The following is a 19,143-nucleotide window of genomic DNA, read 5'->3' on the forward strand; positions in this document are numbered from 1 at the left end:
AAATACTTTATTTTGTATCAGTTAATAATATCATGAAAAAATAGTATACACTCTAAGAAATGATTCATAAGATTGTTCTGCTATGAATAAAATATATGAAAGAGAAGAAAAAGAAAATACAAAACAATGTTTTCGTTTAGTCAGTTTATGTAGTTACATTGTCTGAATTTCAGAAAAGTATTATGAAACGTAAACAAAAATTCACCATATATATGGACATATAAAGTTATGACAAATGTAGAAATAAAGAGATATTAAAATACATACATTGACGTGACGAAAAGTGTTCGATTGTGTAAGAATCACAGCCTAGGTTTGGTAACAATAATAGTTTTCATAGTCAACAGAGGTATCAATCATAAAGATATGTAACTAACGACCCTTCAGCCACCTAGATATTTATCACTTACCTCTAATTTTACTCAAACCGGCATAGATTGTATTTAATGAATTCTATAACACACACGCTTTACTTATAACACTACTACACAGATATAACAGAGAGCTGGAAATTGGTCTTCTTTGAATGAAAAACATTTATGTAAGCTGTATAATTTCATTCAAAAAATGATGTTCTGTAGTGACCCATAGAAGAAAAGAAGACCTAATATTTTTTTCAGTCCTTATTTTATTTGATAGATATCTATGAATAAACAAGAGCCTCAAGAGCAGCAGTATACCTAAATGACACAATCTGGCGAAATAAATACATTCGAACTGAAGCAAAAGCCCGCATATATAAGACCGCAATCAGACCTATATTATCCTATACAGCAGAGACCCGACCTGAGACCTCTAAAACGAAACGGATATTGGAGACTACAGAAATGAAAATAGTTCGAAGAATAGCGGGAAGAACACTAATGGATAGATAACATCAATGACTGGGTACTGGATAGAAAGATAAAATGGAATGAGCACATTGACCGCATGACGGAAGAACGAATTGTGAAAATATCAAGGGACAAATCACCAGCAGGACAAAGAAGCCTTGGAAGACCTAGGAAAAGATGGAGTGACAACCTCCCAGGTGACTGAGCAGAGGCAATGATGTGAATAAAAACAGGCAATGATGCCTATACACAGCAGGAAGAAGATATCTATGAATAGAATAATATTATATTGTACCAGTATACTATACTTTTCACAGAATATCTATTCGAGGCTAGTTAATTGGCCATTCCTACTGCATGTTTATTTTAATTGTACATATTCATGTAATATATCTATAATTGAAACATTTCGTTAAGTTTCATTATCTCATCAATAAATCAAGTTCAAGGCGATTTTGAAGTTTCATTAATATCTATAAAATTCCAATTATTTGCCTCTTACAGCACTTAGCGAGTATAGCAAGCAACTGAACTATTTTTAGTGTCAACGATCATTAAAAATTTTTAACTCGCTTCAGCCACCAATACCCAATGACGTGATTATTAAATTGACTGACAACACAAACAAATTTGTTTAGCACTATGTACTTAATAAACAATTGATTGATATAAATTGAAACATATTTCAAGTGATTCAATTGTATCGCGTAACGTCAGCTGTTAAATTGATATACGGTAAATTTGAGCGAATATTTTTTTTTCACATTATTGAACCAACAAAATAAAATTTTTAGTCGTTAAACATACATAAACAGAGTTTTGGAAATTAACTATTGATACTGATGGGTAAAAGATATTCAAATACAATTTGAGTTTTAGTATAAATGCATTATGATCCTCCTATCGTAATATTATTATTTTTGTCATACCATACAAACATGCTAGTTCGGCTCTGATGCAGTACGTTCGGTAGGTTGATTTACCTTCACTTATATCGCCTGTAAATTCGATTGACAAGTAGGTTAGGTTCATTCAGCATTCACAAAAAAGTTTTTTCTGTGATGAGTAGCGAATGGTACGACAAGAAAAACAAAACATTTCTGAGTTTGAAATAAAATGAATTACTGATTTACTTCAATTTAAATATAGAATGTAAAGATTCTGTGCTATGATATGTTTTTAAACAATAATAAATAAAAATAAATTGTACTTTATTTTGCTAACTATGTATTTTTTTTCGTACCCATAACAACTAATGTAATTTAATTGCAGAAAAAAATATATTAACCCTAGTTTCAGTTTATTGTCATGTTTCCTGAATATAAGTCGATTGGAGCATACAGCTGGAATAGTTTTTGATTTGCTCAGTGATAGTCCTAGAATTTGATAATGCTTGACCATGGATTGGAAATCAGTCATTACTTTTGAAACAAACATTATTAATAAAAGTTTTTGTGGTGATTCAATGGAAACTATTGGCAAATTATGAAAGATAAAATGTATTATCCAAACCAGTTTGCCTTTGGAACCTAATAACGTATTAAATATTCATCAAAAGACACGGTCCTAACATTTCTACGTCGCTAAATGTCTATACCTTGATATATTTCTTGTGATTAACAAGAACACTTACAAAATGATTACGTGAATAATAAATTTGATAGCTCGAAATAGCTTTTTAAAAATATTTATTATTACATCTAATAGAAAATATAAAGAAAATTACAATAGAAATATATGTTACTGAATTGAAAGCAAGTTTAAAACCGCCCTTTTATATAATTGCTCTTCAGAACATTGGCTATCTAGCGGAAGTTTCTGAAAAAGCTGGTTAAGGGAAATCGATTGTGGGATGCGTGCCGTCAGCATTTTTTAATGGGTGAATAATTCCTCCCCCCATAAATGAACATCGTGGTGGTCTATCTGTTGGGGTGTTGGAGTTTGAATCTTGTTGATGTATTTGCTATAAACTAGGTAGCAACTGGCAATTACGATGAATCCATATATAAGAATAGTCCAATAGTCCTGGGGATGTAGATTTCTGAGATAATATCTTTAGGATTTTGAATAAACAAATTCAATAAAAATTCACCGCCATTAACAACCAACTAACCTCATCTAACCTATAAATTTCAACTTCACTTATAACGACCTAACCTATAAAATTTATCGTCATTTATATTCTAGCCAATAAATATTCAGTTACATTCATAATAACCTAATCTATGGAAATTTAATGTTATCCATAAATTTACCAATCAATATTGAACATCATTCACTACAACTTATCTTTATCTATCAATATCTAATCAATCTAATCAAAAATTAATGAAAATTCCTATAGTAACCAGAATCAATATTTCTATCAGAGTCAATTAATCAATAATTCTATTAACGTCAATTTGAATATTGAATTTCAAATTCTATGAGTTTTATGAGTATTATACAAGCATTAATACTATCCAAAACCACCGAAAATCTTAATTAATTTTTGTAAGTAAAATTTTATTATTGTTATACATTTATACCTATTTCTTACAGGGTCCTTCACGACAAACTGAATCGATATGTATATGGGAAAGTACTGCGACTAGTGTTCTGAAAATTTGCTTCCATGGATTTTCCGAAATGCTCGCTTCAGCTAAAACTTCCTTATTTTAAACGGAATGCTATGGTTTCTATTAAATTTTTGAAATCTACGCGAATTTTCAATATAACTTTATATGAGGCATAGTATGCCTAAAGTCCACCATTTTTCAATTATTTCACATTTTTGAAATATTTGGACACATGCAGCCCTCCACTAAAAAAATTATATTTCATATTTCTAAGTTTAAATGAATCAGATCCAATATTTTTGGGATTTGGACAAATAACACTTACAGCTTTCAGAATCTGTGAGAACCTTGACAAAAATCTATACAGGGTGTTCAGAAAATGGTGCCAAATTTCTAAGAACTTCGAAAACTTAATTTTTTCGAATGATAACTCCCATTTTTCTCTTTACCATTGGATTCTACGCTTTAAATTAAGGGGACTCATAGTAAACTCATATCTCAAATTAACGACTTTTGTAGAAACTTGAGAAAACTGAAATTTTCATGGTTTTTAATTGTCGGTTATCTGGAGCGACCAAAAAACAAAAGCTAACATATCAACAAACAAACAAACAATGAAACAGCTTGACGTTTAAGCATTGCAAAAGTGTTTAGTGTCCCGTTTAGAATTTATTAAACAAGATTATTTCAATTTGCTGGTAATATAAGGGGAATGCGATACGGTTATTATGCAACGGTTAACCGTCAAGCTGTTTTCATTGTTTGTTTGTTGATATGTTAGCTTTTGTTTTTTTTTTTTTTTGGTCGCTCCAGACAACCGACAATTAAAAACCATGAGGATTTCGGTTTTTTCAAGTTTATACAAAAACCGTTAATTTGAGATATATGAATTTACTAACGAAGTCCCCTTAATTTAAAGTTTAATCCGATGGTAAAGAGGAAAATGAAATAACAACATTTTTAAAATCTGATTGCTTATGATAACTGGTTGACAAACTTAGGGCATTGTATTAACGTTGCTATTTGAACTTATTAGACATGAATGATCATTCAAATCGAGGTTAAGTTAATTTGGATGAGAGGTATACAGGATAAAAGTTTACACTTCCAAAACTGAGAAGATGTAGAAAATTATTCTCATCTATCGTATCTGATTTCTCTATATGAAACGCATATTAGATCATACAACAAATACATCATGAATAAGGGACCAGCACAAATAGAATACTAACTGTTAATTTTCATAGTTAAGACAATAAATTAAATATAATAAATAAAAATTGGTACGTTAAGGAATAATAAATAATTTTAAAATGAGACTGTTTGTATAAGATATAGTCGAGTTTAACATCTAATTAATGTTGTGAAATGAATATTGCATGATTCTTATATTCATAGAATTTATTCTATATAAATGAATAAAACAAATTTACTTATCATATATTCATCATATGAAGAAATGTACATGAACTAAAATAAAACTGAAATAAATTATTTCACTATCTACATAAAGACAAACACAGAAATGGTGGTGTAATAAATATACTATAGTATACTACAGTTACAATAGAAATCACTAATTTAATTAAATATAATGAATTTGAGCTTCATTGGTGTAAAAGTACTATGGACTGGGAAAAATATGATTGTTAAGTAGGTAGCAAATTTTGGTTAGTTTAGGTTATGATTGTCGTGAGTGCTTAAAAGACTGCACCAGTAGATTGACTATTGTGTCGACAGTTGAACATACAATCATTAATATCGCCAAAACATTATTACAATCGCTTACTTCAGTCACTTCTTTAAATTTTTTAGACGAGTGTACAGTGTTGCATAGCTCTTACTTGTTGAACAAGTGACATCAAACGTTGATAAAATTCTTCTGATATAGAGAGAAATACGTTGAACAAAAAGCCACATTCAACCAAAAATGTGCTTGTATGTATACAGCTAAAACTAATTGTATATCCTTGAATTATTTTCCGTTTCAATTAAGAAGATTAAATTTATTCTGTAAGCTTTTAATTCATTTTTTCTACAATTTCTACGGTGACATGGTATTCAGCTCAATTAAGACTGTTTAATTATCTTATAAGATTATATGTCACCTTAGTGCTACCAGCTCTTGTTTACTTTGCGGTTTGTCGCCACGATTTTCAGAAGTGTAATGTATTCTAAAAATAGATGATTGGCTTATACTTGTTTGCAGACTTAATCGGCGAGTACTGATATCTGGATTCTCCATAACACAAATTTAAATTTCATCTTCTTCATCGGCAGTGATTTTTTTTTGTAACACCGTGCTCAGTTTTAGAGCGTAAAGACCCCGTTTCACCGAAGCGGTTGTAAAGATTTCGGTACAGTTTGTAATTGGGTTGTCTTCGATTTGGGTATATTTGTGAATATCTTCGAGCCACAGCTGGGCCACTATAATTTGACTGAGCAAACAAATCATATCGCGCATATCATTATTGGAAAAATCGTTATGCCTAGGCATTATTTGATAAATAACCACTTGTTAATTACTAAATTACTAAAATTACTAAACTTGTTAATTACTAAATTGTTAACAAATGGTATACTAATGTATTACTTATTCTTATTATTATCCAATTTTTGCTTCTACACAAACTGTCTAAAAGTGACACAAGCCTACTTGAAAAGAAAACGAAAAATTAAACTACGGCTTAATTCACGAATGTGATTTTGATATTAAGAGATCTTTACGAAAGCGGATCATAAAGTGTATTGAAGTAAATGGTGGGCATTTTGAGCATTTGCTTTGAAGGTTTTTATTTTTGTTTACAAATTTCTTATTGTTACATATTTAAGGAATAAAAAAATTTTTTTATGAAAAAAACTTTTTAGAAGCAAATAACTCGGTAACCGATTGAGTTACACGAATCAAAGAAGAGTAACTTTTTTTGTAGAATTTAACGCTTTTTAATATTTTTTTATTATTTTTAGTTGTAAGTTGAGCCCAAAAAAGTTTACTTTGATTTAATTAACACAAACAAGTGTAACTAGCGCCCTCTATTAGCAATTTTAAATTAGAGTGCAAATTATGATTCCTCGTGCCAAAAAACTTAAAATTGCCAATTTGCAAAGAGAAATTGTGAAAAAATAAAAAATTATAGCGAAAATCGAGTATCTCGGAAACTAGTAATATTTGCATAAGGCATGTTGAGCAGAATCATCCTATTTTGAGGTATAGAATCTACAGTTCAGAGATTGGACATTCTTAATGAATCACCCTGTATAATACATCATTTAATAAATTTATTTCTAACATAAAAATAGCAAAGGGGTGCAAGGAAATGTTTGTATGTTAATAAGCTAGAGATCTAAATATTTCCCTTGTAGGTATACTTGAAGGTTGGATTTAGAAATCTTTGACTCAAATTGGATTCAAAAATGTTAGGACCATTATAATAAAAATTTGTAATATTTCTATTTGAAGAATTATAAGATTTTGGAAAAGTTGGAAGCTAATTTTCGATTTATACGTTGATAATTTTGCTTGCACTTGGCCTAGAGATAACCATTTATTTACATTATTTAGGAAGAGGCCTTTCCCGATAAATACCTTGATGCAACAATATGTTTGGAGAAAACAATAAATCGATTTATTTAGAAAGTTTGTCATTTATATTATTTTATTCATGATAAATTATTCATTTATTCTAGCACCCGGTAGTCCGTTTCTTAAAATGACATTGTATTATTTTTAGACTACCAATATGTAAAAAGCAAAAAATGAGTTATCTACACTTTCGCGTCGTCAGTAAAACGTTTTCCTTGCAAGTTTAACAATAGAATTAAACAAGAGGATGTATACTTAAACAGCCAATCAGACATTTATGTTGCATATGGTTATCGATAATTGTTTGAAATAGTGCACAATATTTTTTAAGTCGAACGAAGGATCGGATCGATAGCTTCTAATTGCTTTCAATATTATATACATAACATATATGCGTGCGTCGGTAATTGTGAATTAAGTACAGTTCTAATAAAACTTTTATTAATATCGTAGCAAGACCACACTCTTAATCATGGAAAAACAGTGTGGCAAAAGCATTTTTTCCGGAACTTTTACCCAACTTCTAGCTTCAGTTAGTGGTAAATATTTACTTAGTTTTGTTAAAATCGTGGTTGTGTTTGTCAAGTTTGTTTTGAAATTGATTAGTGCTCTAGAGGTATATGTAATTTGAAAAACAATATCCATTCAGTAATTTATCCTAATATTTATTTTTAAATGTGCAATAGAAGAGGGCTTCCATTCGGATTTTTTATTTAACTATTTTTCATATTTTTTTCAAACATAAATGATAATATTTGAATAATTCATTGCATTTCCTATTCATAACAATAAGTCTGCCGATCAATTTCGATATACAGTCTTTTCACTTTTCCACTTATTCATAGACTTTTTACATTTAATTATAATTATCTAATAAATAAATGTACAAATCAAAAATACAATCAGACACGTATTAGTAGTTTTTAAGTACCTTTTTTCTTTCCGTGCATATTATTTTTTTATCTCAGATAATTTAGATAACATCAATTATGTGAATATCAGATGTTTTTTTTTGATAATTTTTAAAAGAAAAATAAATTTTGACGTTTCGACTTTTCTTTAAGTCTTTATCAAAATATGATATTGACACAGACAATTTGCTTATTTATATTGATCTATAGATCACCTTCATCATGAATATCAAAATAAGGATAAAATCAACTTAGAACTTTGTTCAAATAAGAAAAATTAATTTTTCATTGGTCCCTATATCTCAAATATATAGCAGTAATCAATTAAATTATTTGTAGTTTTATTAGAATTTACAAAATAGAACTATAAAGTTTACTTAAATTATTTAGATCTTTTCTATCATTTATAGCATTTTCGTTCTTATGAATGTAAACCATTTCTAAAAATTCCCGTGTATCATATTCCGTTTCAAGAATTTTTGAATCTTTATAAATGAATTTATGTTTTTTAATATTGCATGGTTGGTTAATGCAGATCTATTTTTTTATCGTATTGATGACCTTTTAGACTATTTTCTAAATACTGAATGAAGCATCAAATAAACATAAATTCAATTACAGAATCTAATACACGAAAAAGGGAATTTTTAGAAATGAATCATAGATAGATAGATAGATAGATATACACCACGTAAGAATTGGGAAATGTAAGAAAAATTTTTTGTATATTTTGTTCCAAAAGTCTATTAATAAGCTCTGTATTTCAATAAAATTCCTCGTTTCAATTTTCTCAATGTGGTACTACGTCTTCATTCAAATCGATTAACACATTCGTACTTCATTTTCACCCGTTCACAGTTGGCGCGTTCCATTATTTTCCTTCAATTCCGGCAGAGAAAAAATGCATATACAAGTTGTCATCACCACAAGACACCAAAAAATATCAAAAATGAAGGATATTATTATATAAAAGCGTGGAATAACTAAGAGAGATTTAGTAGAAATCCTAGTGTTCTCAAGAGGCAATATGAGCAATATTTTGGGATACAGAACGATGTGTGCAAATTGAATGGAACATCCGCTAGCACTGGAAACAACAACGCACTGCGACTCACTTAACAACATTTGTCGAGTTTCAGAAAAGTTAATAAGGATTTTGTGCATCCCAAAGGGAGTTGGAATTCAGAAAACGAGCAAGAAGATATTAGCATGATTTTTTTCAAATGCAAACAAAATTTGTCTGCTGGCACAATTATAAAAAAATAATAGCAGATAGTAGTTGTTAAAATTCGTTAAAGAAGACAGAAGATATGAATAAATAACTCAAATTCCTGTCAAATTTTTAGGATATGTTCAACTCCACCGTTTCTTTCTACATACATTTCTTATTTTCCTTCTAGTTCTGTACCCTCGAGTGTTCTAAATTCAATTCTTGAAAATAGGGCAGAAAAATACGCTAAATTTCTCACTACAGCTTTCACCCATGAAATACACATTTTCTGTAATCAATATCATATCTATGCAGCAGTAAATACTGCCTTATGTTTTATATATTTCTGTCAATTGCTGTGTATACGAATTTTTAATCGTTTTTATTGGATTATTGAAATCCTGAGATGTACCGACGATTTGAGTTTACATTAAATTTACCATGTAACCGCTAACTTCAATAAAAGATCTCTGACAATGATAAAAGCTTTGCAGTTAACTATATTAAAGAAAAAATACTCGCTTATAATTATTATCTATTGCGTCAGCTCAATGTTCTCGTCAAATTATTTTGCCTTATGTATAAATATGTTGTTGTAGCTTAAACGATAGATTCCCTCAAAGATATTTTAGATTGTTGGAAAACTTTTCGATTCTCTTGCCATTGGTGCATTTTTCTTCAAGTACTGAATAATTTTACTTTGATACTAATGCATGGAGTAGATATAATTTAAAATTAAATAATATGTCTGTAACCTTGTGAATTCCACTTATCATGATAATTCATCGAAATAAAAGTTTTAGAATAACTGTTCGTCGATTGCATATGAATTTTATAGTAGTTTTCCGTCAAAATCGCTGGTAATAATTCAATTGAGTTTCGGAGGTCATTTCAATATTTCTAAGGAAGTCTCAAATTCAATTTATTCCAAATCTGTGGAATAGGTGAATATTGGATGCAGATGTCCATTTACAATACTTTGCTTAACAATTATTGATAAACGTAATTTTATAACTGTTGTTCCAGACATAAACTTTTTCGTTTGTTTGTATCACCTTTAGGAAAAAGTTTTAAAACAAAACTCAGATATTTCCCGTAACATCAAGTTTCCCAACGCTTAATTTTTATAGAAATTGTACAAGTCGCGCATGGAATCCGAATTATGCACCTTCGTTTGGTCATATTCGGCGGCAACAAGGTACTAAACTCAAGTTGATGACCGTTACCAGCGTGTTACTGCAAAATGTCGACCTACAGTGCTTCTCGCATCAATAGGGCATTGCGTAACGCCAATGACACAATAATTTCAAACGAAACTGAAAAAAAATCAGATATGACTGGTTTAAGGACACTACATCCACAGTTGGTCTGCCCGGCCCCAGAAATGAACTGCAAAAAAAATGTCTGGGCCGGAATGTCTATACAGATGAACACCTACTCAACACACTGTTTATACTTACTACACCAATACTCACAATTACACTGTCTGACGCGCGTTTCGATAACCAAGTTATCGTCTTCAGAGACAGAAGGTAAATACAGTGTGATTGTAACTGTTTACCGTGAAAGTGTAATTGTGATTGGAGCACCTTATACGATACGATTGATGAGTTAACAGAAGATGTCATACAAAAATTGGACAAATTTACATCAAAATGTTTGTTAATTATTTGATTCAGAATATGTGTAACAGTTAGAAGCCTCATTCGTGCTAGGGGTGAGTCGACGACGACGACGAATTTTGTTTATTAAATCATTATTATGCTTTCTCGATTATTAACGATTATTTATTCTATTTAAAAATTTTGTTTTATTAATTTATTGGTATTTGATTTATTTAAATTACGATTGGCAGAGTATGATTTTACGTTTTCTGTAAAAATAGATAATAGAATAAAAAAAAGAAAGATATTTAGTTTTAAAAATACTTATAATCCTTAACAATTGTTGATCACTCTATATAATTAAAAATAGTATTGGAAACATGTATACTTTCTAATACAATTGAATTATGGAAACAAAATCAATTCATAACTAAAAATTTCAAAAACACTTTTCATTTCAATCTGCATTTCACTTGGAAGGTAAGTGGATATTAGTTTGGTTTATTTTTTCATTATCCCTTGTCAGGATCGGCTCATATTCTATAGATATTATCAGGTTACAAAATAAATTCTTTATTTTGATATCTTTTCTTATTTTAAATTTTCAAAAAGCTTCACCTTCAACCCCCTTGGGCGTAAAAACAATACTAAAATTTTTGTTATCTGACTAGGTGTTCAATTTCTTATTGTAAGATAATACCAGAAGTCTAATATAAACTTTCATTGATGGAGTGATATAGTTTGAGAGTCGGGCTATTACTGGTTTCTTTTTTCAGAAAACCATCAAGTATATTCTAAGCCGAAAATCCTATATCATAAATTGCTATAGAAAGCCTTGAATAATCGAGATATCATTATTGTTATTATCTATAAAATATTGTTTGGTATATTGTTATACATTTCATGCTAGCAAAATAAGTCATTAAAATATTTCTAGACCATTATTCAAATAATTGTTGTATAGAGCAACATCGCTTGATTATTATTCGTATGTGCTTATCAAACAAATACCTATTAGTATATGTTATACGTTCCTTTGTTTGGAAATTAAATATTTTTTCTACATTACAGATACATTAAATTGCGGGCAAAACCGATCAGCATAGCAGAAAACAGAGAGACTACTTTCTTTGTTATAGTTTATTATGAATAAAACAGCTCAAAATATTTAGCTTCATCATAAATTAAATGTCTAAATTATTGTTAATTAACACAATATACAAAGTCAGCTATTCTTTCAATAGCTAAAATATTCTTGGAGAATATACAATTGTTCTTGAATACGATTACTGCGTATTGCGGTCCATGAGTTCTTGGCGTCACATAGTAAATAGAGTGCGTTTGCAAAAGTCAGTGACAATTCTCACCTTGTATATCCTTACATACTCGATTCAGGTATAACTTTATTAGGGACGACATATTTTGCCAGCGGGAAGAGAATCTTGAGCCTTCAGAATTCGATGTTATGTAGTTTAAAATAACTACTCAAAGAACAACAAAATTTTTAAACCTTGCCGATAAAATCGATTACCTGGAATTAAACCATCCAAACACAGATCTTGTTATTGACTAATGTTCGTTACGTCAGGCTAGTTGAATTTTTCCTTGAAAAATTCGACTAAAAAGTGGTGATAGAAACGTGCATTTTGCACAAATAAGTAATAGAGTGGTTAACACATAAGTAACTAGCATGTTTTGCAAGGACAAATCGACTAAAATGATCAAAGTTCAAACTAAGCACATTCACAAGTCTGAAGTTGACGGAAGTATTCTGATTCGCGGTTTATTTGTTGGCGAAGATGGCTTCTTGGTAAAAGCGGCCAGTATCCTCGGAAACCATTACAGTCATTTCCAAAACGATACGATATATTTGAATCCATAATACACATTTTGTTTTCCATTGATCAATCTTTGGTACTTTTACTGTATCAATATAGTGTTTTCTGTCAATGGTAAAAGAAACACGTACAAAGGTTTAAAAATATCTATTATCATGAACATTTAATAACAAAATTTATAGATATTTTTTTCGGGAGACTAAGTCTCTATTACTAATCCTAACGTTACGAACATCTGTCAAGTGTTTTATTGTTAAGGAGTTTAATCAATATAGTCATATCCAAGAAAAACAACAAAGCAATTCATTAAATTCGGAAAGCTTGAGTGAACATGTTAAATTACGTATTCCTATTTTACCTGTTATTATACATAAGTATTACCTACAGTAATTTTATTTTTGCTTCTAATAATATCTTTGACAATATAATTTCTGCGATTAAACCAACTAGGTACCAGTTGCTTTTCTCGAGTTAGAGCTAAATCACGTTACGAATTATATTTTCCGAATTAAATGTAATTACATTATCTACTTGAAAAAATATGTTTTTGTTTTGCATGAAAAATGTCCGCATGTACTTCTCACTATAGTTGCTTCCCAATTACACAATATTTGACCACCCAATCAAGCAGATACGAGTAGGTGTGCAATGCTTCAAACATGTTCCAAATTGTCGTTTTCATGATCTGTACGTCGATCCACGAGTTTCAAAATTGTGCTTTAAACTCAAATTGTAGGATTGACGTTATGTGGGTATTTATTCCAAATTCATTTCGATTTATTTAGATGTACATTTGTGTTCGATTGAAACAAAATTCCTTTATTATTGGATTCGGAGACAAATTGGGAATTTGCATTATTACTTAATGAAGAACACTATGAAAGGGCTTAAGAAGGGTATATATAGTAAAAATTGTAGTTTCAAAGGAATGCTTCCATAGTATTCGTATTTTATATTTAATTATTCAATTGTATTTCGGACAAGGCAACAAGTAAACAAATAATTTGTGACATGTTTTCAAATTAGACACTTGAAGCAAAACTTATCGAAATTTATTCCAATTAATTCTTGTGTAATAATCTCATGAGCGTAGAGCCCGTGGGTTTTGAGCACAAATAATAGGAAATAAATTGGAAAGCAACATATATTTTACTATTACCAACCACGTAAGTGATTGCAGTTGCTTAATGTTGTGTTTTAATTATTATAGACTCATATAATTCCGAGAAACTATTTTTAATGAAAAGAGTTATAAAATAAATATAAGACTGCAGTTTTAATCCGTGTTCTGTTGAAACAAAATCACTCAATTTAACCATACTTTGATTATTTAAGAAACCAGAATCATAAGTCTTAAACCACCTATTTTATGTTTCACACAGATGGCCGAAGGTTAAATTAGATTTGTTATTAAAGTTTAGAGCCTTAAATGGATCTGGCAGCATAAGTATATTACAGTGGCTTGATAGAGACAGTTTTGCCACATAAGAGTAGCCGCCATGTTTAACCCAAACTCGGCTAATTTAGTATTTGTTCTTCTCATAACAACGCTTATGAAATCGTAATCTATTTTATAGAATACTTAATTAAAAACTTTTCAAGTGCTCAATAATATTTTTTAACTAAAAAAAAAACGAAAATAATTTGTTTTGTAACGTATATGGGATTAACACGGCAGCTACTCTGTATCAAGCTACTATAATGTAAAATAATTGACGAATTCAACACAAAACTGGATATACTTTTACCACTTAATTCTAAGATAGCTTTTTAATGTCTTACGACAATGTGCATATTTCGTCATTTATATAATAGATGATAAAATATTTAATTGCAAATAACATATGTGTGTGGAATATTCAGATGAATTAAGGATATGAAAGTATCCAATTCACGAATGAAAATTTAAAACATAACCATTTTTTGTCTTCGAAATTAGATCGTATAATCTTAATAACTTTTGGCACGATCTTTAAAAGAAATAACACTAGTATTTTTATAATAAATAATTAAATTAAAGTAGCCTATAGCTACATACTCAATCCACTTTTTGTCTAGTTTTTTTGAAGAGATAACATTTCCGCCAGTTTGTTTAGATATAAAGCTCTAGCTCTTTTGTGCTCAATTCTTAGTACACCAACGAAGCATTCTTACCTAGTATTATAGAGCATTCCACATTATTTTAATTTCTAGTCTTTCGTTGACGCCAGGAGCCATAAAAAGAGTGTTAATTTCCAAAATATTATCAAGCGAAAACTAGAGTTCATCAGTTATTCGCCTAACAGTGTTCTACTGCTCCAAACTATGGATAATGTCGGAAAAGGCTGGAAATAAACTGAAAATGCGCGGGATAAAAGAACTAAAAAAAGAAATATTATTACTAAGATTCAAAGTAGTTACATGGAACAATGGTACTTAAAGTACTTCGATTTAATAGATAATTTCCTCAATAGCAAACTAAAAGTGTAAAATTATACCTTAACAAATTAGCAATAAGAAGAACAACGGACAGAAAGAAAAATTTAGAAATAAACCAAACGAAGCTATTGATCTGCTAGATATTTGATGCTTATTATTAATTAAAAGTTTTAATCTACAAATAAAAAATCGTTGCGAGAAATAGGAATTTCAATGCAAATACTTCAACCAATTCAACAACGTAAATTTCCACTGGATTCTCAGACTCTTCGTATACCCTATTAGAATCCAAATCAATCAGCTTCAATACAACAACGAGAAGATGTACGTCGAGTGTGTAATAATGAGGCCTTATAGACGATAATTTATTGAATTATAAAGACATGTCAAATCGTTTAACACAAAACAAATTGTTATGATTGTTGTGCTTTGCCCAAATGGCTTGGGAATGATGTAGATTTGAAAAATCGATGAGAAATTCCAAAAGTAAATTTGACAATAATTTAAAAGAAAATGAACAAAATTTTATCGTGATAAGATCTCAAATAATCTACCTTTCAGCTAAGAAGTATACAAATCTATCACACAGAGACAGTTTCATATTTCTTAGCTGAAATTGCTGTACCACAAAGTTAGATTATCTTTTATTCCAATAATTTAAATTTGCAGCTCTTCCAGAGTCACGTGGATAAATATTTTGTTTTAAATAGCTCCATAAAAAAATATTTACAAATAAATTTGACGATAAAGAGAACACGCCATTGTACCACTTGAATCTTTAAAAAAATCTTTTCCAAACAACTTTGAATCTCTCGTTTATTTTGTGGAGAACAAACGACTGAAACCAATCTCTAAAAAATTTGTAAGAAGTGACTCCTAACCCGTTCAAATGTTAATTCATCTAGGTATATTAAGTTCTTGCATCATATCATAATTTAACGAAATTCCATCCTTTTCATATTCTAAACGGTAAAAATTATCTGGGTTCTACATACTTTAAGGAAACAGTGAATTATTTGGTTTCGAATTGTTTTTGCATTTTTAACCCTCGCTTCGGCCTCGACGTTGAACGATTTTTGTTTTATTTTTCGTCGTTCTGATACGACGACCAATCTGAAGTCAACGCTTGTATATTAAAAAAATAAAATAAAGTAGTGTTATCAAAACATCAAGTTTTCATTTCTATAAAAGGTAAATATTAATTACTAACCACCCAACTTTAAGAGGGTATAGTATAACCCTGTTGACACACAAATATTCCGGTTAGTTCTCTCACTGAATTAAGTTAACTTGTCCGGCAGTTTGCTTACTTGAACAATGATTACCAGCAGCAGCACAAACAATTATTTCTTCATTTTTTGATATGAGCGACCCTAGAAATAGTAATGAACAAGAAAAGGGAGTCCGAGACATATTTCACTGCTTCATTCCCACTATGGTAAAATGGATAAAATAGAGTAGGAATCAAGTGGAACAAGTTATCTTATAATTTATCACGAAGTTATGTTTAAATGTACATTTTTCTGTTTCGGGAATTTTTTTCCAATATATTGTATTAGAAACAATACACTTCTTGAAATATATTGTTGAAACATAAATTTACATTTGATATTTACTTAATATTATTTCCTATTCACTATTTTTATTTTATTTTTAGGTTCTTTGTTTGCGATATCAGATGGTATGACTTATGGGTGGACTGCTCCTATGCTACCATATCTAGTCAGTGAGGAAAGTCATATCAAAACAACGAAAGAGGAAGTAGAATGGCTGGAAACTATCCTTATGGTCGGATCTTTTTGTGGACTGCCAACAACTATATACTTGGTGGATAAAATAGGAAGAAGAAAATCATTACTCCTTGCTGCTTTGGCTTCTTTGGTCGGTTGGATAATAATAGGAATAGCAAATAATATGATATATTTATATGTCGTCAGATTCATGTTCGGTATGATTGGAAACATGTCTTTCGTCAGCATGCCGATGTATATTGCTGAAATAGCAGAAAGTAAAATTAGAGGTTTCCTTGCTTCGATAGTTTACCTGCAGATGTTAGTAGGATTTGTCATAGTATATAGTGTTGGACCTTATTTGCCATTCTTCACAACTCCAGTAGTAGGAGCGGTGGTACTTATTTTTGAACTATTGATATTTTGGTGGATGCCGGAGAGTCCTTATTATTTGTTATTTAAAAACAAACCTGATGAAGCAAGAACATCTTTACAATATTTCCGACCGGGAAAAGATGTTGAAATAGAATTGAAAGAAATTACGAGAGCGATAGAAAGACAAAAATCAGAAAAAGGAAGAATTCAGGATATCATTTTAGTAAAAAGTAACAGAAAAGCTATTTTAATAATGACTGTTTTGAACGGAGGGCAGCACATTGTTGCTATCAGTGTAATATTGATGAATCTACATGTAATACTCAATTCAGCTGGATCTATATACATGGATTCGGCGCATGCTGGTATTGTATTTTCCGTTATAATGCTTATATCTGCTAAAGTGGCATCTTTCCAAGTTGACAAATATGGAAGAAAAGCTCTGTTGTTGGTTTCAACAGTACTAACAGGTTTTTGTCTGCTTTCTATTGCTATCTACTTCAATTTAAAGTTGACATATTATGATGTTAGGAGCGTAAGTTGGATTCCTATTGTTTCAGTAATGATCTATGCTTGTACTTTTAAGCTGGGATTAGGAATAGTGCCCATTGTGATAACTGCGGAAATTTTTCCTGCCAAAATGAAGGCTATGGGAATGACTATTGCTGACGCTATGTACGTCATAGGAGCTATAATTAGCGTTCAATTATACATTTGGTTGGAATCGGCATATGGGATGCACGTACCATTTTACGTTTTTAGTATAGGAAGTTTTTCAATAGCTATATTTATCGTATATTATGTGCCCGAAACTAAAGGTAAAACTTTAGAGGAAATACAACTTCTTCTAAAAGGAGAAAAATATGTTCCTTCTCATAAAAGTGATCCTTTACTTACGGCCGATATATAAGCGTTTAGTGAAAATTGTAAGTTTATTTATATATAATTCCATAAAAGTTCGTTTATTATTTGTAAAACACATTATTTATTAAAATAATATTGAAACTCACCTTGTTCTATTTTCATTGAGATTTAATGAAAACAAAATCAAAATTGGGGCAGTATATATAAATATTTTCTGTCTCGTTCCTCACAAATGAAGATATGATGTGAAATTAGTGGAAGCGTAATGAGAAAATATTTCATTAAAAGTGTATAATAAAGAATTAGCAAAAATAACTACAAAACATCACACGTCTACTGCCTAAAATATAGAATTAATTGTAGTACTGAGTATAGAAGGACTGTTCCACTAATTATTACATTAGTCAAATAACTATAAAATTAAAGTAGGTCACTGTTATAACGACAGAATATGTCTCTTTTCTAACATAATAAAACTAAATAAAAAACCCGGTTGGTATATGTTATGTAAAACGCAATATTTGGAAAATGGATTGGAAAATAAGAACATTTTTATGGGTGTTCTGGACACAAAAAAGGAGTCCCCGATGATAAAGAAAAACAGTATTAACTCAACATAGAATTCTACTTTCCATATTCCTCCAAATTAGAAAATTTATCAAGAATTTCAACAATTGAAGCAAAAGGCGTAAGCATATGAGAGTAATACTTATGTATAAACGTTGTCATTCTACACTACATTTTTAAAAAGCCATAACAGTGCGAAAACATCATTCAAAAAACTGTTTTCACAGAGATAATTCCAAGCAAAATACTTGTATTTTGTTATCTGATAGCCATAATACAGAATCAAGTCATAACCATATTATTCTTTGTGATTTATGTAATTACACTTACTTCTATAATCGTAGCCCAAAAAATTCAGTTGGTTGATTCTTTTCATCCATTCTCCATCAATCCTGTTGCCCTTCTCATATAAATGTTTCTCTATCATACTTTAATTTTTCAAACCTCACTACACCTTTTTCTACATTATTAAGGGCTAGATTCTGATTTAAACTATATCTATCTCAGAGTTCTGTTCAATTTTTGCAAGATATCCACCTAAATACCTTTTTTCTATTCCTATCCTCAATGGGAAGATGTTTATTTCTGACTATTTACCTGTTTTTTCAACAGTATGGTGGATATTTTCTATTTTTAGTTCAAAATAACAATA

At 30.0% G+C, this 19,143-nt stretch overlaps 1 protein-coding gene across 1 annotated transcript; it reads left to right on the forward strand.

Annotated features, from left to right (window-relative positions):
* The first annotated feature begins 7,154 nt into the window (after positions 1 to 7,154).
* On the forward strand, positions 7,155 to 18,069 carry LOC130451446 (facilitated trehalose transporter Tret1-like). Its single transcript, XM_056790464.1, has 2 exons — positions 7,155 to 7,513; positions 16,613 to 18,069. Exons 1-2 carry the CDS (start codon positions 7,447 to 7,449, stop codon positions 17,968 to 17,970), a joined length of 1,425 nt encoding a protein of 474 aa, XP_056646442.1. The 5' UTR covers positions 7,155 to 7,446; the 3' UTR covers positions 17,971 to 18,069.
* The last annotated feature ends 1,074 nt before the right edge of the window (positions 18,070 to 19,143 follow it).

Source organism: Diorhabda sublineata, chromosome X, assembly GCF_026230105.1.
Source record: "Diorhabda sublineata isolate icDioSubl1.1 chromosome X, icDioSubl1.1, whole genome shotgun sequence".
NCBI lineage: Eukaryota > Metazoa > Arthropoda > Insecta > Coleoptera > Chrysomelidae > Diorhabda > Diorhabda sublineata.